This window comes from Oncorhynchus nerka, linkage group LG24 (assembly GCF_034236695.1).
Source record: "Oncorhynchus nerka isolate Pitt River linkage group LG24, Oner_Uvic_2.0, whole genome shotgun sequence".
Classification (NCBI taxonomy): domain Eukaryota; kingdom Metazoa; phylum Chordata; class Actinopteri; order Salmoniformes; family Salmonidae; genus Oncorhynchus; species Oncorhynchus nerka.
In genome coordinates this window covers 52,160,662-52,186,753 of record NC_088419.1, presented here as the reverse complement: position 1 = coordinate 52,186,753, position 26,092 = coordinate 52,160,662, and the positions used below count along the sequence as shown (strand labels likewise).

The window sequence follows — 26,092 nt, the reverse complement described above, 5'->3', positions numbered from 1 at the left end:
ATCAATTAACCTTTAAAATTATAAACTTGGATTAGCTAACACAACGTGCCATTGGAACACAGGAGTGATGGTTGCTGATAATGGGCCTCTGTAAGCCTATGTGGATACTCCATTAAAAATCAGCTGTTTCCAGCTACAATAGTAATTTACAACATTTACAATGTCTACAATGTATTTCTGATCAATTTGGTGTTATTTTTAATGGACAGAAAAATGTGATTTTCTTTCAAAAACAAGGACATTTCTAAGTGACCCCAAACTTTTGAACGGTAGTGTATACATAATTCCAACAAGTCCCAAAATGGATGTAGCAACTACAGAATACCCGTTTAAGTCTTTCAAAAGTTTGCAATAAAAATGTAGCAATAAAAGCCCCACTTCTATTCCATAGCCTGGGATCCGCACTGTGCAGCTGTGGCAAGAGAGCATTTTTCACTTGCTGACTGTCCACTGGTTTCAAAAACAATGATTGATAGGCAGTTTAAACTTCTTGAATTAAACAATTATTGGGTTGAAATACACATTTAGATTTGTGAACAGCCGTCCACAACAAGCACAATCCGTAAGGCGCAAATAGCTAAATGAGAAAGCAGCAGTGTGATTCTCATCCATGCGCTATGTAGATAGCAATAATAAGTGATATCCGTATCGCCGTAGACTACACATTCGCTGTCATTCTTACCTCCAAAAGCGTTTATTCAAATTGGATAATCTTTGGATGCCGAAAGCAGTCGTAACATTGGAAGACATAGCTTGGACTGTAGCCTACAAAAGCATATTCCTGCTCTTTTCCCGCGATCCATCAAACCCATTTGGTGTCTCATCATAGTGGTCTCTGACTTCGGGTCAGACTCGCTCAGGTGCGCCCTTTTTCAATGTTGAATTGAATGTCATTGAGAAAAAGAGAGAAGTGTCAAAGATTATTTTCGCAAACCTCCTTTCTGAATTTAAAAGTAATCCTCGAAGTAATCATGTCGTTTTTCAAAAGTATCTGTAATCTCATTACAATAGTTTTGCTGGTAATGTATCGGATTACTGTTACCGTTTATGTAATCCGTTACTCTCAAACCCTGCATACCCGTCGTGCGTCATTGTTTATTTCTAGTATGTTTATTGATCATGAAAAGCATGCCGATACTTGCTGTATAACTCTGAAGATAGAGCTAAATGTGGAATACTCGTTAATGTGTCTTTCTGACTATGCACTTCAACAGGTGATGATATTTAAACCAACTAGTTATAAAATGCATTCAGCAATCCCCTCGAAAACAGCAAGTAGTTGTCAATGGAGTTATCCTTGCCCCCGTCAAATCAAACCCTCTACACCATATTGATAACGACCTATAAAAACCACCGAGTTGATGCGGCTGAACTCAGCATGCATACAGTACACAGCAAGAACATGATTATCACATGAAACATTCAGACTAGTATTCTATAATTTCACCCATTTCTAGTAAAGATAATGAAGCCAAATATTAGACATGGGGTTCCCTCCACACATCAGTTAATTAAAAGACATTGTCAGCGTTGTTGACATCCAAAATCAGTCGAGTATTTTCAGAATGGTCTGCTCGTTGAAATGTAAGGTTGCATATACCCTATACAATGCCATATGTGGACCAGGGCTTTTACAGGTGGGATACACGCGTAATAACATGGTTTTGATTGACTGTTTTGACTTCCAATTGCAGCGCAGATTGTGATTGTGGTGAAAATGCAACTGATTGGAAGAAATCTGTGAAGGGCGTGGAGCTGAGATTACAGACCCCCCCCCCACACACACACACACACACAATGAAAACACCAGCCTAACCGCCACCACCTACCCAACCCAAACCGAGGATGAAAGTAATACCAAATATTGTATAGCGAGCAGATCATTGGATGGGCGTTCATAAAGACCAATAGTACAGCCTGCATCAGCCGCGAGACGAAATCTATATTTTGCCAAATTGTAAGACAGCAACTACATAAACATATTGACGGATCATGATCTAATTAGTACCATAAAGCTTTCTACCTCGGACCATGGAATATTCTTTATCACGAACCTCAGACGCTACTGGTATCATGGACAATTGAGGTGGTTCGTTGCATGATATAGTGATGTTTTAATTAGTGAGCTGTCGTGGGTGGGATTGTGCTGCAGAAGATCAAAGCCTATGCTACTAGGTTTATGGATTCGGGCACTCACACAGGGAGGCCTGATGGAAGCTGCGACACATTTGGATATGGCACAGTAAACTTCGAGTAAAGGATAGCTATGAATGCGCGAATGAAATTGTGTCGATATATTGCAATAATAGAATAATAATTGCTGTTTTTTTGTAATGTGGTATATAGCATAGTGACTAAGGGTGAGATGTAAAGCGAAGCCTGCAGGATTTTGATATCGGAGCTAACTATATATTTCGCTGCTTTACTGGAAACGTAAACATCCGGATTATCTTTGATCTTTGACTTAATATAACGGTGAGAGTAGTTAACCAACTACAACTCAACAACACAGGACTAATGCCTTCTCTTCCTTCTATTTAAACGGAGAATTACGTTTTAATCTTAAAAAGAGGGCAAGTAGTGTGAGTTTGGGCTTTGCGCTCCTCAGGAATCCTGTGTGTTGTGTGATTGGCCAACATCAACATGCCAACCTCACGCTCCGGTGCCACCCCGGTGGAATACTGGGTCGATGGCTCGCGCCGAGATGTCTCCATGGATGAATTTTACACCATGGGTCCAGAACTGGGAAGGTAGAGTACTGTAGTCTGTGCCTTTATTGACTCCAATGCATGCAGTAAATACCACCAGCATCATGACCTTCATGACTATCAAAAGGGCTTGCTTCTGGTTCATGTACTGCAGAAAAACATATCAGTGGAATTTCATCCAATAGTATTTCATTAGGTTATGGCTATAGCTAGAGTGTACATTTTGAATTACCATGTCTACAATTTCAGTATTTATCTACTGTGTATTACACATGGATTAGGTTTGATTATATGACAGGACAGACAGAACACATATTTTAGACCAGTTCAGAACGAGGTATCAATTGCATATGCATAGTTCAGCACCATGGACAGCTCCTCCTGTTAACAAGTGACAATTTCTCTCCCATCATCTCACCTCATAAGTAGCCTACTAACCTTGATGCCAAGACACAATCAACATGTGTCAAAACATGATCTTCACTCTGTCAGAGGGGTAAAACAGCCCACTGTGTTTGCTATGGATATGACCTCTCATTGTAATGGGAGCAACACGTGGCTTAGCACTGGACAACAGTGAAACGTGAAGGGATTAGTGCAAGTATGGAGGAAACAGGTGTTACCGACCATTTTCAGAGGCTCTATATGGAATCTCCCACTACCTCTGACCCCTCCCCCCACCTCTATCCACACGAGTCTGGCTTAAGTACACTCTTACATCACATCCAGATTGACAATGTCAACATGTCAATATTTGTCACTTGGAGTGGGTGTCAGTGGTCTGTTGAAGTTTGGGGATCTGACTGACAGATGGAGTGGCAATTGGAGCCCTTCTGGGTATTCATGCGTTTGATGAAGACATTCGTCAGCAGGCGTAAACAACGATAATCCCACCATGTCCATGGTTCTGACTCAAAACACCGGCTCACTGTAATTGCTAATTCACACTAAAGGGGGAAAAATAATCTATGCCAAGCAGAGCTGTACTGGGCTGGCCTGGTTACACATCCGCCGTAGTTGCTGGGACAGTGTGAGAGAATATCTGAAACGGCACAGTGCAGTTAGGGTTGGCCATATAATGTGAATCAGGTGTCATATTTCCGTTGGATATACTGTGGAACAGTATGCAGCACCAATGCGCCTGTGCCTTTAAATGAAACCTTATTTCACGCCACACTTAAATGTATGTAACAGTTCTCTTCTCCTCACCCGCAACTGCATGTATAATGGACAGGCACCCATTTTGTCCCTTCGGGTGTTCCGTGTGGGACAGCAGGGAGAGATCTCACTGTCAGTGGTATAACAAACTGTATACCAAGTGTTCAGAAAGCTGTCCGCACGTCCCTTTACAGGACTCAAACCCATAACACCAGATCCAAATCAAATGATATGGTTATTACTTAAAGTAGGGCCACCGTTTGCTAGAATTATCAGTAACAATTGAACACCAACAGCGCATATTGACTCAGATACGGACGTTTACTGAATGAATCGTCTGTGATCGACATTTGAGGATCCATCTACAGTCGGCAGATCGATCGTAAACAATAGGCCAGTTCAGCCACTGGTACTTGCTTCATGCACGTAAACATGCACAGCTTACTCTCAGCTTCCCCCAGCCTCCCCATATAAGGGTGTGCACAGTTGTTAGGGGTCTACTTTTCAAGGAGAGTTGTCCTGGTTACCAAGGAGACCCTACAGCTATGAGAGTGGTGTCGAGAGGGCTGGGGGATGATTATGCCTGGATTGTATTAGCAGTAGCAGGACTGTTGGAGAAACAGGGAATCATTTCCTAAGCAGGGCAAATGCCGAGTGCCCCCATAGGGATACTACTGAGGGGAAGTCCCAGATTAGATAGCTGCTGGCTGCTGCCAGTACTCCCTCCTTATTCCACTGTGTGGTTTTATTCTGACCGCCCTCTTAATAACGACCTAGTTCAGTTTTACACAATCCACATCCGATTCTAATTGACCAAAATACCAGTTATGCTGGCGGTATTGAATAGGAATGATTGTACACATGTACATATCGATAGCTCACTTGATGATGGTATACCGGTATCGAAGCGGATGAGTAAATCCCGAGAAAATACTATTGCTACAAAGGCCTCTATTTCTTCAACGGCTCAACTGAATTTGAACACACATTGATAAAAAAAAAATACACCTTTCAATGTTGAGATATACCAAAATACAGATATGAAACAGTGGGACTCTACTGATGAACGTATATCATATAGATAGAGCACCAGAACACATAACCATCTGTATGTGTGAGGTCATATAGACTCTTCAAGTGAAGCAAGATACATGTGGTGCTCCAGTTGTCCTAGGCAACCCACAGCTCAGCTGCTGCTGTGTCTTCTGCTGCTACTGCTTTCCCTAGTTCGAACTAATAAAGATACACGCTGGGCCAGGGCATTATCTCTAGATTCCCAAGTCGATTTAAAAGCAACAGACAACACGAGACAGCCCAGTCACGTATTAACAGATTACTCGCGGTTTCAGCTCGTACTTAGTGCTACCCTCTGGCCTCTCATGTAAATCGTGCCGTGGCTTTGAAATGCTTTCTTTTCCTGCATGTTTTCCTCCACAACGGTTTGATTTATCAGTGTTAGCAATAAGCATGTAGATGGATGCTGCATCGAATGGTTCACCGTGGAGTTGTTATTGTAGTGCTTGAGGTGGATGTCAGCTTTTGAGTGTTACGTTTGATGAGCAAATGACATTATACTTACTTACGATTCATAAGCAGTTCATGAGTAGAACTTGAGGTACAATGCTGAATCATTGCCCCATGGAGAGAACCATATAAATCGTAGCCGTCGACGTTGACCGATTTACCTTCTTCCTAGGGGGGCCACGTCAGTGGTGTTTCGCACGGAGGAGAAGAAGACACAGAAGCCCTATGCTGCAAAGGTCCTCAAGAAGACTGTGAGTCCATCGGCCATTTTATAGTTACACTGACAGGATCATAATGGGGGCTCTCATTCTCGTTCTTCCCATTTCAGATCGACAAGAAAATAGTGCGGACTGAAATTGGTGTCCTGCTGCGACTTTCCCACCCGAATATTGTAAGCGGTCACTTTATTTGATCCAATACGCCGCTTATAAACGTTAAAATGTTATCTTTTCTCCGGCCATGATGGACATGAACAATAGTGGTGACTTGTAGGATACTAGCAACTCCAATGTTTTTGATATGTTGTATTGTTAAAAAAAATTATAATAATGTTTCTAAGAATGTGAATTAAAGGAACATTAATGGGGACCTTAGTAACATGAATGTTTTTTATTATGTCTTCGTCAACATTTTTGGCGAGTTCTCAATCTCGTCTTCCCCTCTACCTGTGGCTTTTGGACCTCAGATCCGCCTGAAGGAGATCTTTGAGACAGAGACAGACATCGCCCTCATCTTGGAGCTGGTGACTGGAGGGGAACTCTTTGACAGGTGCTTAAGCCCAAAATATACCACCCTTACGATCCCCGTCTCAACCCTATATCCCTGCTGAAATTAGTTTCATTTCGACGAGGCCAGAGGTGGAGTCAGTGGCCTCACTCAGTCCCCCTGTTCCATTTGCCTGCTTTGTCATTAGCAGCAATTTATGACACAGGCGTTATTGAGATGTAGAGCATAAAAGGAATAGAAAATTATGTTTGTAATGGCCCTCACCAGCACTGTTGCCAGGAAACCGATTAGAACACTGTGGTTTGAGCAAATACCCCACCCATCTGTAAAACTCATCATGAATAATCAATAATCTCTATTTTTTAATTGTTTTTGTATAATAGCCAAATTAAATTGTCTGTTAAACTCGTTATCCTCCTATCATCTTATAGGCTTATGAATGTTTGACAGTAACAAGTACCTATTATCGGGTCTGTGACAATACCAGCATCGCAATATTTCTTCCATGGCAAAAATGAAAACACAAAGCACACTATTTGGTCCTTTAAAAACCTAGTGTTTGTAAAAACACTGTGTGCTTTAGCTTGGAAAATAAATACATGTGACTCTGGATGACAACATAATGATGTTTGTTCCCAACATTAGGGCTGTTTTCCAAAATACATTCAACTCGCTTCGTGTTTTGTTTCCTTGCCACGATACTAACGAGTATCGCGGTACTGGTATCGTCCCGGCCCTATTATTTCCCCTCACTACAGAGTTGAGGGCCCGCTCGCTTCCAAAGTGGGGTAATTTGAACCCTGTGTAACGTTTGAACAGTGTTTGACCATTAGGCTCTTTCTGCCCTTTTAGGATCGTGGAGAGAGGCTACTACAGTGAGAGAGATGCTGCCCATGTAATCAAGCAGATTCTGGAGGCAGTGGCGGTAAGATATGTGATTGAATGGACACTGATGGGCTATTGAGTAGAAATGTGCCTTAAGTAATGTGCCTTGAGTAGAAATTTGCTAAGAATTCTGGAGATGCACAGCACCCCCCTCTATGCAGAGAAGAGAGAGTAGAGACACTGTTGCTGCAATATGTTTTGTCTTTCACTATGGTGGCAATCATCTTAACACTTATTTTTCTAAAAACTGCATTGTTGGTTAATAAGGGCTTTTAAAGTAAGCATTTCACTGTGAGGTTGTTGTATTCGGCGCACGTGACAAATTACATTTGATTTGATCTGCAGTTGCTTCAATAGAAAACAGGTCAACATGGAGCTGAGAGACTTTTCAGTGTTGTCATTTTGATGAGGCTTGTTCAGTTGAGACAGGTCTCTTATCCGTACTTTGCATAGGGAAATGCACATACTTTTAGGCTTAATATTCCATTTGTTTCAGGTTTGGTCTTATCTGTGTCCAGGCACTGCACACACTTCTAAAGTCTAATCGCATTTTAGCATAAAGTTCAATATGCTTCCTATTTCATATTTCCAGTGAGCTAGTATGTGCAGTCAGTCACTGCGCTCTGTTGCAGGCAGCGCTGAGCCCTGTTGCAGGCAGAATGATATCTCCCAAAAATAGAGCATGATTATTTTGTCAGTGGAAAAATGCCACTAAACATTGTTTTGGGGTTTAAGACTTGGCAATGGCACCAATGAATGTTAACCAGAAGATTAGTGTGAGAGCCTTTATTTAGAAATACAAAATGTATTGTAATCCCAGAATACAAGCAGATAAGGGTTTGGCTGGACACACACATACACATACACACACACACACACACACACACACACACACACACACACACATGGTAGATGTGGGTCAGATGTGGCATCAGTCTCAGCTAGAGGAATGACGGATGTGTGTGTGTGAACGTACTTGTGTTTGAGTGACTGTGTGTGTGTGTGTATCCGTGCGTATGTGTGTTTGGTGAGCTGAAAGTGTGAAATAATCCTCTCAGAGAGCCATAGCAATTCTTTTTAACAGCCTCTTAATCTTCTGACCAAGAGAGGCAGCAGGCAGCAGGAATGTGGGCTGCCTGTTATGTAACAGTGCTAGCGAGTGCGTGCCTGTGTGATCAAGCCGCTGCTGTGATGCCCATATGGCCACTGCTTTCATTTTCTAAATAAGGATGTGACAAGTGGAGAATTAAAAAACATTGTAAACAGCAATTTATCTATCGGTTTTCCCCGTTTAGAATTGTATGCATTTTTCTTATCGTTCCATATGAATTCGCAATGCAAAATATGGTCCTACTGCATCCTATTGCATATGACCACTAGGGGGCAATAACGTTCTTTCTACTCGACAACAGAGCTCGCCTTGTAGATACACACAGCGAGGCGTGGCTTAATGTGGCCACGCCCCCTGAGTAGGATACTCCCGTTACTCCCGTGTAATTAGCCTAACTTTGGTGTCATCCCAAGATAACTAGTGACGCTTTTTTGTCGCTTCAAGAAACGTTTTCAGCAGCTTCACGTGTTGTTATTAACACACTTGGCATCACAACAACAAACGATTTGCATGATACTTATTCTGCCACTCCAATTTGTTACCCGACCTGCTAACACTGACAGTAAAGCTGCCACATTATACTTAAGTCACTTTTTGTTAACCCTTAGCGTTTTCGCCGGTTAGCTGACTGGCTAGCGAGAGAAGTTCATCCCGATCTAATTCGCTAGTCTTAGATATGTCGCGTAACTACTTCCCGTCTTCGCCTGCCCTTTGAACGGTCTAGGTACATGGAAAAGTTTAATCCTGTTGGCTTGCCTATACAGTGCCTTCGGAAAGTATTTAGACCCCTTGACTTTTTCCACATTTTGTTATGTTACAGCCTTATTCTAAAATTGATTAAATAAATAAAAAATGCCTCAATCTATACCCCTTAATGACAAAGTGAAAATAGGTTTTTATACATTTGTGCAAAAAACAAAAATAGCACATTTACATAAGTATTCAGACCCTTGCTATGAGACACGAAATTGAGCTCAGGTGCATCCTGTTTGCATTGATCATCCTTGAGATGTTTCTACAACTTGATTGGAATCCACCTGTTGTAAATTCAATTGATTGGACATGATTTGGAAAGGCACACAACTCTCTATATAAGGTACCACAGTTGACAGTGCATTTCAGAGCAAAAACCAAGCCATGAGGTCAAAGGAATTGTCCGTAGAGCTCCGAGACACAGTGGCCTCCATCATTCTTAAATGGAAGAAGTTTGGAACCCCCAAAACTCTTCCTAGAGCTGGCCGCTTGGCCAAACTGAGCAATCAGGGGAGAAGGGTCTTGGTCAGGGAGGTGACCAAGAACCCGATGGTCACTCTGACAGCTATAGAGATGGGAGAACCTTCCAGAAGGACAACCATCTCCGCAGCACTCCACCAATCAGGCCTTTATTGTAGAGTGAAGCCACTCCTCAGGAAAAGGCATATGACAGCACCTAAAGACTCTCAGACCATGAAAAACAAAATTCTCTTGTCTGATGAAACCAAGATTGAACTCTTTGGCCTGAATGCCAGGCGTCATGTCTGGAGGAAACCTGGCACCATCCCTACTGTGAAGCACGGTGATGGCAGCATCATGCTGTGGGGATGTTTTTCAGTGGCAGGGACTGGGAGACTAGTCAGGATCGAGGCAAAGATGAATGGAGCAAAGTACAGTGAGATCCTTGATGAAAACTTGTTCCAGAGTGCTCAGGTCCTCATACTGTGGCGAAGGTTCACCTTCCAACAGGACAACGACCCTAAGCACACAGCCATGACAACGCAGGAGTGTCTTCGGGACAAGTCTCCAAATGTCCTGCAGTGGCCCAGCCAGAGTCCGGACTTGAACCCAATCGAACATCTCTGGAGAAACCTGAAAATAACTGTGCAGCAACACTCCCCATCCAACCTGACAGAGCTTGAGAGGATTTGCTGAGAAGAATGGGAGAAACTCCCCAAATACACGTGTGCCAAGCTTATAGTGTAGTGTCATACCCAAGAAGACTTGAGGCTGTAATCGCTGTCAAAGGTGCTTCAACAAAGTACTGAGTAAAGGGTCTGAATAACTTTCCAAAGCCACTGTATGTGCTTTCAACTTGCTGTAGACCAGCTGGGGAGATAACCCTACCAAATGGCCCAAAGTAGCCTATGGCGATATTTCCACCTACTTCCAGGTTTACATAGACAATACACATAGCTAGTTAGATACAAACAAGTGTTAGCTAGCGACTTACCGGTGTTGAAGTGCTTCGAACACACATAGATGTATCAAGTAACCGGAGCCCACAGCTTTCCATCATTATCGTATAGTCTGAAATCATGAGGTTTGTTTAGCCTGCTCCTTAGGCAGTTGATGAAACTTCATTTGGTGGTCTTTTCTCCTGCTATTGTTCAAACAAACAAAACGGTATGCAACAGGTGAATAATGATAAGTGAGAAAGTTACAGATGCACAAATATCATACCCCCAAGACATGCTAACCTCTCATCATTACAATAACAGGGAAGGGGGGGGTATGCTATTTATGCCTCTGTAACTTTCTGACTCATCATTATTCCCAGTCGATACTGGAGAATGTCGATACAAGTCATGATATTAAGACAAAGTGTTTATTTCCAGCAAGTGCATTTGATGGGTTTCGTGTCTGTAGCTAGCGTGTCGAGCTCAGACCAAAGATAATGTTTTGGGACTTCTGATAGTGTGGACTGAAAGCGGAACTTTACGACAACATTATATTTAACCCTGTTTAAAGTGGTAGAACTGACAAAGTAAAATAATCATACAGGCCGTATTCCATTCTACAGGTAAACATGCATAGCTCATGTCTGTTATTTCCATATAGGCTATGTAACTATTTTTAAAAAACAGCCATTTATTCACTTCGTGAAATTATTTCATTGAGCTTTTATTTTTATTACTCTTTTCATTCACTTAGCTAAATACTTTTTCTGTTGTTGCATTGTCGAAAGGTGATCCTGCAAGTATGTATTTCATTGCACTGTATGTACTCCCCCTTGAACTTTGCGACCTTTTGCTACATTTCAGGCTTCAAACATAAAGATATAAAACTGTATTTTTTTGTGAAGAATCAACAACAAGTGGGACACAATCATGAAGTGGAACGACATTTATTGGATATTTCAAACCTTTTTAACAAATCAAAAACTGAAAAATTGGGCGTGCAAAATTATTAAATGCCCGTTCGGTGGGGGAGTAGAACCAGCCCTGACTAACCATGGCATTTTCCCCTCACATCTTTCAAAATGAGCCAACAAATTTCTCAACATAATTTATCCTCAAGTCTGTGTGAAACTAATCACCATAGAGAAACACTCCCCCCCCCCCCCCCCATCGTTCTGTGCATGCTGTATCTAAGCAGCCTGCTCCCACTCTGTTTTTTTTTGTCATCTCATTAAAAAACGACATCTGTCAAAAGCCCCGGTACACAAATTTAATAAACCATCGACACCGCCATGACTCATTCGTACACTTTGGGCCCTCCCCAGCCATCCCAGCCCGGCTAGTGCACAGCAGCACAGATTGTAATTTACAACCTTTCTCCCAGGCAGACAGAGAGCCAGAACATCTCAGGGGAGATGGGTTCAAAAGGTTCTGCGTGGAGGCCCATCAATAGCCAGCCTGACAGGGGAGTGAAGAGTTTTCCATTAGAACTAATAGTAGTCAGGCTGGGCACTTACTGCCCATTCTAGCTACAGTAGCTGATGGCAGACTTGGGGCTTTAACCACAGGCTTTCTCGGAGACTTCGCTGGTTAATTTGACGGAATGAGTCTGGGCGTTCACAGCCGGGAAGGAAAGTGTGCAATAATGACGAGAGCATGGCGCCGCGTGGTTGTTGTTAGCCGCCCCGGGACTCACGGTGGAAACAGGGCTATATTTTGACTAGGTCATTATATGTCTCCTCCCAGGGCCTCTGTGTGTGGCTGATGAGGCCCAGTGGCATAGGTTACTAAGAGAGGTCCTGACCTTATTACAATCATGTTGAGACCAGTGGTGGAAAAAGTACCCAATTGTCATACTTGAGTAAGAATAAAGATACCTTAATAGAAAATGAAAGTCACCCAGTAAAATACTACTTGAGTAAAAGTCTGAAAGTATTTGGTTTTAAAAGTACATGTAATTGCTCAATTATAGTTAAGTATCAAAAGTAAAAGTATAAACCATTTCAAATTCCTTATATGAAGCAAACCAGACGATACAATTGTATTGTTTTTTAAAATTCACAGATAGCCAGGGGCGCGCTCCAACAATCAGACATAATTTACAAACGAAGCGTGTGTGTTTAGTGAGTCCGCCAGATCAGAGGCAGTAGGGATGACCAGGGATACTCTCTTTATAAGTGAGTGAATGGAATATTTTCCTGTCCTGCTAAGCATTCAACATTTTACAAGTACTTTTGGGTGTCAGGGAAAATGTGTGGAGTAAAAAGGACATTTTCTTTAGGAATGTAGTAAAGTAGAAGTAAAAGTTGTCAATAATATAAATAGTAAAGTACAGATACCTCAAAAATGACATAAGGAGTACTTTAAAAGTTGGAGCTGTCCATCTTCTCTTTACACACAAGTGTGACAGAGGTCTGCCTCTGTTATGGGGGTTCAACATAAGGAACTAAAGTCTAATTCAATCATCAACAAATGAAGAGACCTGTCAGGGTCAACGCTGCAGAGAGTTACATCTAAATAACAGACAACCTTAGTCCTACCTGAAGTGCAAGTCCAAGGAAATGTGTAATCCAATGGAAAATAATTCAAGTCAATAAATGAATGAATAATAATCAGGGTTGGGGAGTAACGGATTACATGTAAGGGATTAACAAAGTAAAATGGTAACTGTAATCCATTATGTTACCAGCAAAAATATTGTAATCGGATTACAGATACTTTTGAAAAACTAGATTACTTCAAATTCAGAAAATAAGTTTGCTAAATAGGCTTTTTTTTTACGCTACAGTCCAAGCTGTGTTTTCCAATGGTACGACTGCTGTCAGCATCCAAAGATGATCCAACTTGAATAAAAGCTTGGAGGTAAGGATGACAGCAGTTGTCACGTTCTGACCATAGTTCTGTTATTTTTATTCTTTGTTTTAGTATGGTCAGGGCGTGAGTTGGGGTGGGCAGTCGAAGAGGAGGAAGTACGTTACAGCAGGGCTGTAGTCTACAGCGATACGGATGACACTTATTATTGATATCTACATAGCGCATTGATGTGAATCACACTGCTGCTCTCTCATTTAGTTACGTATTTGCGCCTTATTGATTGTGGTTGTTGTGGACGGCTGTTCACAAATCTAAATGTGTATTTGAACCCAATAATGGTTGCATTCAAGAAGTTTAAGCTGCCTATCAATCATTGTTTTTGAAACCAGTGGACAACCAGTGAAAAATGTGCCTTGCAACTGCTGCTAATAAGTCTAATGCCTTTTAAGGGGAAAGTAATCAAAAATTAACTGAATGTAATCAGAATATGTTACTGAATTTAGGTAATCCAAAAATTACATTACTGATTACAATTTTGGACAGATAACTAGTAACAGTAACAGATTACATTTAGAAAGTAACCTACTCAACCCTGTTAATAATCCAACAAAAATATTAAAGGTCCAATGGAAACAAATCAAATGTTATTTGTCACATACACATGGTTAGCAGATGTTAATGTGAGTGTAGCGATATGCTTGTGCTTCTAGTTCCGACCATGCAGTAATATCTAACAAGTTATCTAACAATTTCACAACAACTACTTTATACAAGTGTAAAGGAATGAATAAGAATATGTACATACAAATATATGGATGAGCGATGGCCGAACGGCAAGATGCAGTAGATGGTATAGAGTACAGTATATACATATGAGATGAGTAATATAGGGTATGTAAACATTATATAAAGTGGCATTGTTTAAAGTGGCTAGTGATACATTTATTACATCCAATTTTTAATTATTAAAGTGGCTAGCACTCAATGTTAGTGATGGCTGTTTAACAGTCTGATGGCCTTGAGATAGAAGCTGAGATAGAAGATTGAGTTGGAGGTGTGCGTGGCCACGCAGTCATGGGTGAACAGGGAGTGCAGGAGAGGGCTGAGAATGCACCCTTGTGGGGCCCCAGTGTTGAGGATCAGCCGGGTGGAGATGTTGTTTCCTATCCTCACCACTTGGGGAGGCCTGTCAGGAATCCAGGACCCAGTTGCACAAAGCGGGGTCGAGACCCAGGATCTTGAGCTTAATGACGAGTTTGGAGGGTACCATGGTGTTAAATTCTGAGCTGTAGTCGATGAACAGCATTCTTACATAGGTATTCCTCTTGGCAAGATGGGTTAGGGCAGTATGATTGCGTCGTCTGTGGACCTATCGGGGCGGTAAGCAAATTGGAGTGGGTCTAGGATGTCAGGTAGGGTGGAGATGATATGGTCCTTGACTAGTCTCTCAAAGCACTTCATGATGACGGAAATGAGTGCTACAGCTCGATAGTCCTTTAGCTCAGTTATCTTAGCTTTCTTGGGAACAGGAACAATGGTCACACTCTTGAAGCATGTGGGAACAGCAGACTGGGATAAGGATTGATTGAATATGTCCGTAAACACACCAGCCAGCTGGTCTGCGCATGCTCTGAGGACGCGGCTAGGGATGCCATCTGGACCGGCAGCCTTGCGAGGGTTAACACGTTTAAATGGTTTACTCACGTTGGCTGAAGTGAAGGAGAGCCCACAGGTTTTGGTAGCAGGCCGTGTCGGTGGCACTGTATTGTCCTCAAAGCGAGCAAAGAAGCTGTTTAGTTTGTCTGGGAGCAAGACATCGTGGTCCGCGACGGGGCTGGTTTTCCTTTTGTAGTCCGTGATTCACTGTAGACCCTGCCACATACCTCTCGTGTCTGAGCTGTTGAATTGGCTCTATGAACATTTCCACCAAAGCAGTGTGTAGTATGAGATAAAACAATGCTAGGCTCTCTCCAAACAATGAGGGAGTTTGATTAAGATTACCGGGCTATGGCGTGAACGGGCAAAAGTGGTGAGGGAGGAGCACCCTTCTCAAATCAAACAGTAATCTGCTCCGCTTGGTCACGTTGTTTACATAATGTAATTACAACCCATCGCAATTTTTTGGAACTTGAGAAATACTGCCCCAAACACCTTAGCGATGTGTAAAATTAAACATCCTTGGACAAAATTAATTACAGATTTCTTGTCGTCTTAGATTCATTCTGGGAATTTTGAGGAAGTGAAATAGGCCTTTTTCTACCAGATAAGTTGTTTATTGCCTTAAGTTGTTCTTTTTTTAACCTTTATTTAACTAGGCAAGTCAGTTAAGAACAAAATCTTATTTACAATGACGGCCTAGGAACGATGGGTTAACTGCCTTGTTCAGGGGCAGAACGACAGATTTGTACCTTGTCAGCTCGGGGATTCGATCTTACAACCTTTCAGTTACTAGTCCAATGCTCTAACCACTACCTCTTGAACACATTATTTTCATAGTTCCACCATTTAAGGGCAATGTTTCCTTTTATTTTCACTTGACGCTTTCATGGTGACCTTACCACACTGCAACCGATCCGGTAGTCAGAGTCGGAACTCTCTTGACTCTTGAGGAATAGGATGGTGAGAGCAGTCAGAGAGCTTCTGAGCTACTGCAGCAATGGGCCCCATCTGTTAAGTCAATTTTAGATCAGGGTCTGCTCATTTAGAGTTTCAATTAATCCTGCCAAGTGAAGCCCTGATTGGGCTGTGTCCCTCAGGTCTCACAGTGATACAAATGGTATCCATGAGTTCACCTGACTCTGGGGAAGTACTGTATATACACTGTAAAGGGCTTCACTGCCAAAATCCCAAATTATTTTTAGGCTGCTCTGCTGCCTCTGACATTCTGCCTCTGACATTCTCTCTGTTCTTCAAGTGTCAACGCCTGTACAGATCTGTCATCTAGTCCACACAGTTGTGATCATTGACGTTAACATAAACTGATTTGTTCTTGTGGTAAAAGTGTGCTTAAGATGGACAAAATGTACTTAACTACCACTGACTGCGTATCTAAAGGTGACAGAACTCAACATCCAGCTACACAACTGTGGCAGCTTCTGGGTTGGGGTGCCCTTGATTACTAGTGCTATGACAATACATAGGCAGGTATTGTATTATTTATTTACTGACCTTTATTTTACCAGGTAAGATAACTGAGAACAAATTCTATTTTACAGCAACGACCTGGGGAAGAGTTACAGGGGCGAGGAATAAGCCAATTGGAAGCAGGGCATGATTAGGTGGAAGGTGATGGTAAGAAGTCCAGATTGGGAATTTATCCAGGACATCGGGGTTTACACCCCTACTCTTACGCTAAGTGTCATGGGATCTTTAGTGACCACAGAGAGTCAGGATACCAGTTGTAACATCCCATCCTGAAAGACAAAAAAACCTATGCAGGGCAATATCCCCTTCACTGACCTGGGATCTCCTTAGACCAGAGGGGAGAATGACTACTGGACCTCCAACACCACTTCCAGCAGCATCTGGTCTCCCATCCAGAGACTGACCAGGATCGACCCTGTGTAGCTTCAGAGACAAGCCAGCAGCTGGATGCAGAGTAGTATGCTGCTGGGTAGGGCTATAGCAATAACATTTATAACATCTACAGCAAGGCTGTCCAATCTTAAACACTATTGAATTGTGACTCATTCAGAGATAAATCATGTTGTATCCTTGAGTATTGATCCAGTAGCATATTTATGTCAGATGATAACTATTGATTTACAATCAGTCCAGGCTTGGCTCGGTCAAACAGTAATCAATGTCCCTGAGCTCTGCTGGCCTGTACCGTGGGGGAGGGTCAGAGATGGTGACCGCTTAGGATCTCACATATTGTAAAGCATGACTGAAAAGGTGGGAAGGACCCCATTTTGAAAGACAAAAATATAAACTAAAATGCTAATGGAAAGAGAGACAATTTTTTTAAATGGTTGTTTTGGCATTTCAAAACGTCATTCCAAACTCATTTTGAAACAAGTGCCACACCGGCTTGCATTTGAACTGATCAGGGCCCGGTTTCCCAATAGAGATGAAACTTAGGCTTACAAGTGTTTTACCGATTTATCTTTCCTATAACAGCAGAAGATGTAGCAAGCGTTTCCCAAAACACCATGCAGAGTGAAGGGTCGCAAAGTGCATTGTTGGAGCATGTGTCGATATTGACAGGATCGAAAGAAAGGGAGCGCTGCTCTCGGATCAGCTTTCTCCAGTTAAATCGTACCTTCAAAATATTTCACAATACTGACGACGGATCAGCTCCTAGAAAGTAATGACCACCTGCGGCTGCAAATATTGGGGCGGCTTATTCTAATACTTATCCAATAAAAATGCACTAAACGATGAACTTAGACATGTTCGACTTTCACAAAATGCATCACATTTATGTTTCAACTGTCAACAAGCTACTGGCACCTAATAGCACGTATTTTGGGACTGTAATATAATCCGGTCTTATTGGAATGAGGTTCATTCAGAAGATCTTAGATAATTAATTTGCTCTTTCACCGAACCTAAACCTACTTTATTTTGACTGTGACATTGTATTTGAGCCTGAATCTGAACGTCTATTTAGCCCCAAAATGAATTTTGCTGTTGAGTTCCACACCAGAAATACCATCTGCGAGGATGTGGCCTCTCTCCAGGCTTCTGCTATTCTTCCCCAAGAAAAACTAACTTTTGACCTGCACCAGAGGACTGAAAAGTTCTGGAAAACATGGTCTCCATTATGTAGAACACCGCCCATAAATGGCCCATATAAATGATACTGCTGTATTTGAATTGTATGATATTTGTTTTACTGTATTTTTACTTAACTCCCTGTACTCTGTCTGTGTGTTGCGCTTCTTTTGTTGTCTTTGTAAACCCTGATCAAAGAAGAAAAAAAAGGGACATTTAAATAAAGAGATAATTACAACAACAACAACAAAAACGTAGCCTTAAGATGCTTTTGGGAAACAGGGCTCAGGTCAGGTTTGACAACAGTACAGGGCCCGGTTTCCCAAAAGCATCTAAAGGCTACGTTCATTGTTAGAACCTTCGTAGGAGCATTGTTTAAATCTTAGAGCAGTTTCCCAAAACCATCGTTATTAACGTTGCACTTGAAAATGCTCGTAATCGAACGCCTGCCTCAGACCACATATTGAACAGCTAAGTGTGTCGTTAGATGCTTTTTTATGCCCTCCCACGTAACTTCATACACAGAAGATCTCCGCTAAACATAGAATCACATGGTTTATCAATCTTTCTGTGATGCTGACAACTTCAGAACAAAATATGACTATAAATACAAAGTTGCCAGTGTCTTTGCAATTGATACAAACAAGCGACATATAAAAATATACTTTAAATAAAAACCGAGTTGAATGCAAATATAAACAGTAGGCTATAGGCCTATTTTTATTGATTTATTCCTTCCAATTTCGATCTCATTGCAGCAACTGCCCAAAGGGCTCGGGAGGCGAAGGTCAAGTCGTCCGTCCTCCAAAACATGACCCGCCAAACCGCGCTAATTAACACCCGCCCGCTTAATCCGGAAGCCAGCCGCACCAACATGGAAACACCGTTTGACGACCGAGGTCAGACTGCAGGTGCCCGGGCCCGCCACAAGGAGTCGCTAGAGAGCGATGAGCCAAGTAAAACCCCAAGCGTACCGATGCACCAAGTCTGGAACCAACAGGACCCTGAGCACCTTTTATCCCCAAGCCTAAAGACTGCTAAATAGTTTGTTTAAGTGTTAACCAAATATCTACCCAGACTATCTGCGTAAACCATTTTTTTGCATCAGCTCTTTTCACCCATCACATACACTACGGTTTATTATCTACAGTGGGGCAAAAAAGTATTTAGTCAGCCACCAGTTGTGCAAGTTCTCCCACTTGAAAAGATGAGAGAGGCCTGTAATTTTCATCATAGGTACACTTCAACTATGACAGACAAAATGAGAAGTGAAAATGAGATTTTCCACCATAATTTGCAAATAAATTCATTAAAAATCCTACAATGTGATTTTCTAGATTTTCTTTCTCTAATTTTGTATGTCATTGTTGAAGTGTACCTATGATGAAAATTACAGGCCTCTCTCATCTTTTTAAGTGGGAGAACTTGCACAATTGGTGGCTGACTAAATACTTTTTTTGCCCCACTGTATCCTGTTGTTTAGTCACTTTATTCATATCTACCTCAATTACCTCATACCCCTGCACTTCAGCTTGGTACTGGTACCCCCCTGTATCTCGCCAAGTTATTGTTATTCATTGTGTATTTAATCCTTCCTTATCTCTATATTATTTTTCACTCTGCATCCTTTTTTACAACAGATGAATCACATCATACCGTATAAGGTCTAGAGTTTTACCAGGTTATATTACACAATCAGGAAAAACTACGGGCCCCAGAATAGTTTTTTCCCCTCACCAAGCCACTGGGTTCTGTGGTGCCACTTCTGGGTGAATGGGAGTTTGAATCTGAGCTTCCTCGGCGTCAGAGAGGTCTCTAATGTACAAACACTGGTTCAGGAAAGCGTCAATAAGTCGCTTGAATATTTGCAGCCGTAGGTGGTAATATCTCGCTAGGTGCCGATCCCTCATCGGTATTGTGAAATAATTATAATGTTAAGGAAAGATTTGAATGGATGATGCTGATCTGAGCGCAGCACTCCCTTTCTTTCAATCTTTTCAGTATCGACACATTCTCCCAGCGACGCACTTCATTTGACATTTTTGGTCATTTAACAGGGCGATTTACAGTCAGTGGATTCAACTAAGGTTGCAACTGTTTTGTTCTTTTGTGTTTTGTGTCACAGTATTTGCATGAGAATGGGGTGGTGCATCGTGACCTGAAACCGGAAAACCTTCTCTACGCTGACCTCTCCTTGGACGCCCGGCTTAAGATAGGTAACCAACTAGGTGGTGGCACTGACGGGGAGTGCCACCGTTTGCAGTTTGGTCAAAATATGAAAATGCCAAATGTTTTATTTATTTATTTATTCTCATATTTAGATGAGAAAATATTACTGGTAGGAGTTCTTGCAGGAATATGGCCTGGTCTGGGATCTGGACATTAATATAATAATAACAACACAGTGTATATGACATTTAGCAGACACTTTTATCCAAAGTGACTTCCGGTAGTGCACGCATACATTGTTTTGTATGGGTGGCCACAGCGGGAATCGAACCCTAAATCCTGACGTTGCAAGCACCATGCTCGACCAGCTGAGCCACACAGGACCAGACATTCCTGTGATATGGCATGTGCTACTTTGTTTTCTTTCGTAACTCCTGCCCATAATTCACAAGTAGTGGTCTTGTAAAGATCAACTATTCCTCTGTGGCATACAGTACATGAATGATACACAATAAAAGACGATATGGCCAATGAGACTAAACCCTTATCTGATCTTCACAGCTGACTTTGGCCTCTCGAAGATAATAGATGAACAAGTGACCATGAAGACGGTGTGTGGCACACCTGGATACTGCGGTGAGTTATGGATTAACAGTTATCCTAATGAGAATACAATTGGTCTCGGACCTTCTCCTTCATTGTTGTTGGTGATCAGGCCTACCACCGTCGTGTTGTTGGCAAACTTAATGATGTGGTTTAAGTTGTGCGTGGCCACACAGTCGTGGGTGAACAGGGAGTACAAGAGGGGACTAAGCACACACCCCTTACGGGCCCCGTGTTGAGGGTCAGCGTGGAGGATATATCCTCACCACCTGGGGGCGGCCCGTCAGGAAGTATAGGATCCAGTTGCAGAAGGAGGTGTTTAGTCCCAGGGTCCTTAGCCCCGGGCCCCGTGTTGAGGGTCAGCGTGGAGGATATATCCTCACCACCTGGGGGCGGCCCGTCAGGAAGTATAGGATCCAGTTGCAGAAGGAGGTGTTTAGTCCCAGGGTCCTTAGCTTAGTGATGAGCTTGGAGGGCACTATGGTGTTGAACTCTGAGCTGTAGCCAATGAACAGCATTCTCATGTAGGTGTTCCTTTTGTCCAGGTGGGCTAGGGTAGTGTTGAGTGAAATAGAGATTCCGTCATCTGTGGATATGTTGGGGCGGTATGTGAATTGGAGTGGGACCAGGGATTCTGGTATTATGGTGTTGATATGAGCCATGACCAGCCTTTCAAAGCATTTCATGGCTACAGACGTGAGTGCTACGGGGCGGTAGTTATTTAGGCAAATTTAGGCATACCTTCGTGGCACAAGTCGATGGCACAGGGCTTCGGACCAGAAGGTTCGCGCTACACTCCCTGCCTGTTTCATTACAATATTATATACAGTGCCTAAAAGTATTCACACCCCTTGACTTTTTCCACATTTTGTTAAAGTTAAAGATTAAAGTTGATTTAATTGTAATTTTTTGTTTATTAAATAAGTATTCAACCCCCTAAAATCAGAAAAGCACCTATGGGTAGATGGGTAAAAAAACATCCAGGTGTGCAAAGCTCTTAGAGACTTAACCAGAAAGACTGTAATCACTGCCTAAGGTACAAAGTATTGACTTAGGGGTTTGAATACTTACGTAAATGAGATATTTCCGTATTTCATTTCCAATAAATTTGCAAAATGTCTAAAAACATGTTTTCACTTATGGGGTATTGTGTGCAGATAGGTGTGTGAGAAAGAAAAATGATTTACTCCATTTTGAATTCAGGTTGTAACAGGACAAAATGTAGAATTCAAGGGGTATGAATATTTCCTGAAAGCACTGTAGATATATTACATACATTGTGGGATCGCTATCAGTCAAATAAATCATCCTCAACCACAAAACAAAAATATATATAAATATATATATATTGTGTTGAAGTTTTATTTACAGATATACTGTAGTGCATGCTTTAATGGAGATTATAGAGTACAGCATCAACAGAAATAACATTGATAGTACATAGTGTTTGAGAGACTGATATGAGTCAAAAAGAAGTGTCCTGTGTGGGAGCTGACAGCTGGCCCTCCATACCTCACTCTCTTCCCTGCAGCTCCAGAGATCCTCCGAGGCAATGCCTATGGTCCTGAAGTGGACATGTGGTCAGTGGGAGTCATCCTGTACATCTTGTGAGTTAAAAAAAAACATTTAAAAATCTGTCCCAAGATCTGCATGTACTCAGAGTGGGTAGCTGGCAATTTGAAGTCCTCTCATTACAGTATTACAGCTAATCTCACCCTTTCCTCGTGTCATATGGATTTCTGATGTAGTACACCGTTGCAAGTCTATTAGAGCGGGGTCTTATGTCTTTAAAACAAGTAGTGAAAGTGGCGAAACAAATAATCAGAGGGAAATGTTGCCTTTCCCCTCAGGCTGTGTGGGTTTGAACCCTTCTTCGATCCGAGGGGAGACCAGTATATGTACAGCCGGATCCTCAACTGCGACTATGAGTTTGTCTCCCCCTGGTGGGATGAGGTCTCCCTCAACGCTAAGGACTTGGTGAGTTTCGATGCGAAGCATTGCACTCCAGAGGCTTTTATTATGAATAACAGTGTGGCTGTTTCTGCTTTCTTTTTTTCTTTGTTAATGATTGAATTATGTAAATACTGTAAATGTACAACGTCTGTTCTTTTTATTTGATTGCAGGCCCTTAATACATGTTTTACACAACTGGTTTGACAAATACAATATATTGGTTTGTTACGTTTAGGAAAATGTATGTTACCCTTTATTTTAGGAGAATGCAATTTGTCTCGGGCTTCATCAGGGCCAGAGGAAAACCCCATATGGCAGAAAATGCATTACTGCTGAGCATATGTTGCGTTACACCCATTCTCAGGGGTAGGCAACTAGATTCAGCCGAGGGACAATTTTGGTCAGAGCGGATGGTTGGGGGCCGAAACATAATTCTAATAATTTGTACAGTGCAAATTGACAACAACTAAGCCTCAAAAAATATTTTATTTAAATAATTTCTCACCAAAAAAACGTCCCGCGGGTTGTGTGTTTGCCGACCCCTGCACTATATTCTGTTTAATATTTCACAACTATTTCACTTCGATGAATAAAAAAAATCAAACTCCCAATTAAAAATAATCTCCCCTGTTTCTCTGTAAAAAAATAAAAATAAAACTTGCTCAGGGCCAGATTCAAGCAAATCTTGTTATACTCTATATTAGCATGGTTATGCATATTCATTTTTTGGTTTTGAATTATGTTTAATAACAACCTGTCCCATTGCCTGTCCCCCCTTAGGTCAGTAAGCTGATAGTGCAGGACCATCACAAGAGGCTGACGGTGAAGGAGGCTCTGGAGCACCCCTGGGTACTGGGCAAGGCTGCCCGCTTCTCCCACATGGACACCACTCAAAGGAAGCTACAGGAGTTCAACGCCCGGCGCAAACTCAAGGTGAGCAATGGGATTCATTTTGGGTCCCAAATAAGGCAATGTAGAATCAAGTAAACGCGCATTCTTTTTTAAAAATGGAAGCGAAAGCACTGCTAGAATCATCATTGACAAACCTATGCTAAAAAAATTACAACGCATCAATTAGCTTAAAAGCTAATGTAGATCCCGCTCCAGCTGTTCCATTAATTTGAAGGGAAAACGAAAAAAAGTAATTTACCATGTCAGACATCAATGGGCAACAACAAACATCGCAGTTTGAATGGTTGGATGTTGCTCTGATTGTCTCTGGAAATGTAAGCTTGTGGCTCTACCACCGTCTTAATTGGGATCTATGCCTCAAGGAATTGTCTTCTCTATTGCCAATATTACATTGCAATAAGATGGCTCGTGGCAGGCTTGGTGACTCACAGTGGTGTGCCATGTTTCTCTGATTGCAGGCTATCATGAAGGCCGTGGTGGCCACAAGCCGCATGCACGAGGGCTCCCGGCGGCGCACGGACAGCTGCGATATTCCCGGATCTGACAAGACCACCTCCAGGCAGGGCAGCATGCAGCAGGACCCTCCCCCGGGTCAGGACCCCCAGGAGGGCCAGGCCAACCAGGGCACAGACACCACCCTGACCCAGGATGAGGAGGACCAGTGCCCTCCGCCCCTGCCGCCACGCAATCCCAGACCCATCCCTCCTCTACTGTCTGGGGCTTCCTCCCCCACCTGTCTGCCCACCAGGCCCCCACTAAGGGGAATTGATGGACAGAGACAGATGTCGGTCATCCCCAAGACGGCGGTGGTACGGCCCAGGGTGCCCAAGAAGAGCTGCTCCTCGATGGATTCCGCCTCCACCAAGCGGGAGACCTCCTCCCCAGTCCAGACCAGTCCCCCAACCCCCAAGAGCCTTGGCAATGGATTCACCATGGGGGTGGAGTCTGGCAGTAAAACAACCCAGTGTTAGTGAGTGGCAGGTACCAAAGAGAAAGAGGGTGGCGACACTCACCTAGGAGCTCCGACCGTTGTTCTAAGATGGCTGATGGCCGTTGTTGCTGTAGTGTGAGATGGTAGATGACAACACGGAGGAGGAAGGATGGAGGAACGGATGTCTTTGTTCAGATCTCGCCTCATATCCGTTTTGATCCGGGACAAAAGACTAGTGCTATACATAACTTGATATTTATTTTTTTCCCTTGCTGTGCGCAACGAGTTTGGAGACTCGTACGAATGTGCAAATGAGCTTTTGACTTTGGTTTCAACTGTTGCCGACTTGCTGTAAACTTCTCTACTTTAAGGCCTCTCTGAACGAGACTTATTGTTCTTCAAATGCCACTTGAAAAGACAACTTGATTTCATACTTTGTATACTCTACACCTTTCTACTATTCAATGTTGGAATCTACTGACTTCATATGCAAATACGTGGATATATATATACTGTACATAACCCTCCCTTTCTTGCATAGCATTCAGGTAGTAAAGATATTGTATTTGTGAGCTTATGAATATAGTTACGGTGTATTTTGCATTAATTGTAATGATCCAATGTTTGCACTGTATATTATCAGATTAATCTATATAGATCGCAAAAAAGCATTCACACTGCTAGTCGTTTACTATCTAAGTCAAATTGCACTTTTATTCCTTTGGAAATATATATATGGCTGAACAGTGGAGCTTAATTTGAGGCTGAAACCAATTTCCTCATTCAGTTGTTTACCCAAAAAGGGATTGTAAAACCTCATTCTGTGGTAGTTATCTGATGAAGGAACATACATGGTAATCATCTCAACAACCTCACTGGAGCTACCAGTCTCTCTACCTCCTTTTTTGTACAGGGGCTTCCAACCCAGTAGAAGCAAAATCTGTAAAGAAATGATTAGATGAGGTACTGTATCAGGCGAAGCAGTCTCTTTCTGCAACATTAGAATGATATTGTCAGTGCCAGGTAAAAACCTGCGAGGTGAATGTTTTCTCGATGGAACTCAAATAACTGATCAAATGGAAGTGTGTCATTAAAATAGTCCATTTCTAATTTAAGAGCCAACCTTCACCTGCTAACATGTATTCTCACTCGCTTTCATTGCCAAATTGGATTATATTGCTGACATGTTAACACATGTATAAACCATACATTTACACCTATGAAATGATGTATAAAGTATGGATATTTTACTGATAATTATTATTGCTTACAAATGCTTTATTTGGGGATTGGTGGGGATGTAGTTAACAGTTGTGTTTGTTTTGTAGTTTCTCAGTTTCCCATTTTTCATTTCTAAAAATAAATGTACCCTACCTTTTAATATTTTTGGGGAAGATGACATATTTAAGAAAACATGAGATGATTTAACATCAGTCAGAGGGAGAGTGTAGTGGAGGTGTACACTTCTATACCTTTTGTATGTTTCATCATATCAAAATAATCTAAATGAATTGGATTTGATTATTGTATTCTACAGAAATATATTTTAAAGATGGTAGTTGCTGTGTGCTGATATAAAAGGAATAAAACGTTGATTTTCAAGTCCAATTTTGCCTTGGGAGGGTTACATCAGTTTTATAACAAGCTGCTGATATGAGAATCTCCTCCACACGTTTGATTTGATTAAAGAGGCAATCTGCCGTTGGCTCATAGATTTTTGGACATAGTG

At 42.1% G+C, this 26,092-nt stretch overlaps 1 protein-coding gene across 1 annotated transcript; it reads left to right on the top strand.

Annotated features, from left to right (window-relative positions):
* Positions 1-1,816: 1,816 nt before the first annotated feature.
* LOC115108127 (calcium/calmodulin-dependent protein kinase type IV-like) lies at positions 1,817-26,041 on the top strand. The gene is made up of 11 exons (XM_029632123.2): positions 1,817-2,750; positions 5,563-5,641; positions 5,719-5,781; positions 6,076-6,158; positions 6,969-7,041; positions 19,921-20,011; positions 20,526-20,600; positions 22,099-22,174; positions 22,418-22,544; positions 23,301-23,453; positions 23,891-26,041. Exons 1-11 carry the CDS (start codon positions 2,644-2,646, stop codon positions 24,401-24,403), a joined length of 1,440 nt encoding a protein of 479 aa, XP_029487983.2. The 5' UTR covers positions 1,817-2,643; the 3' UTR covers positions 24,404-26,041.
* The last annotated feature ends 51 nt before the right edge of the window (positions 26,042-26,092 follow it).

Excerpts from the sequence above, each read along its gene's own strand:
- LOC115108127 (XM_029632123.2), top strand. The coding sequence starts at position 2,644 with ATGCCAACCTCACGCTCCGGTGCCACCCCGGTGGAATACTGGGTCGAT. Across the intron at positions 5,642-5,718 it reads CAAAGGTCCTCAAGAAGACT|ATCGACAAGAAAATAGTGCG; the intron begins GTGAGTCCATCG and ends TTCCCATTTCAG. Across the intron at positions 20,012-20,525 it reads GGACGCCCGGCTTAAGATAG|CTGACTTTGGCCTCTCGAAG; the intron begins GTAACCAACTAG and ends TGATCTTCACAG.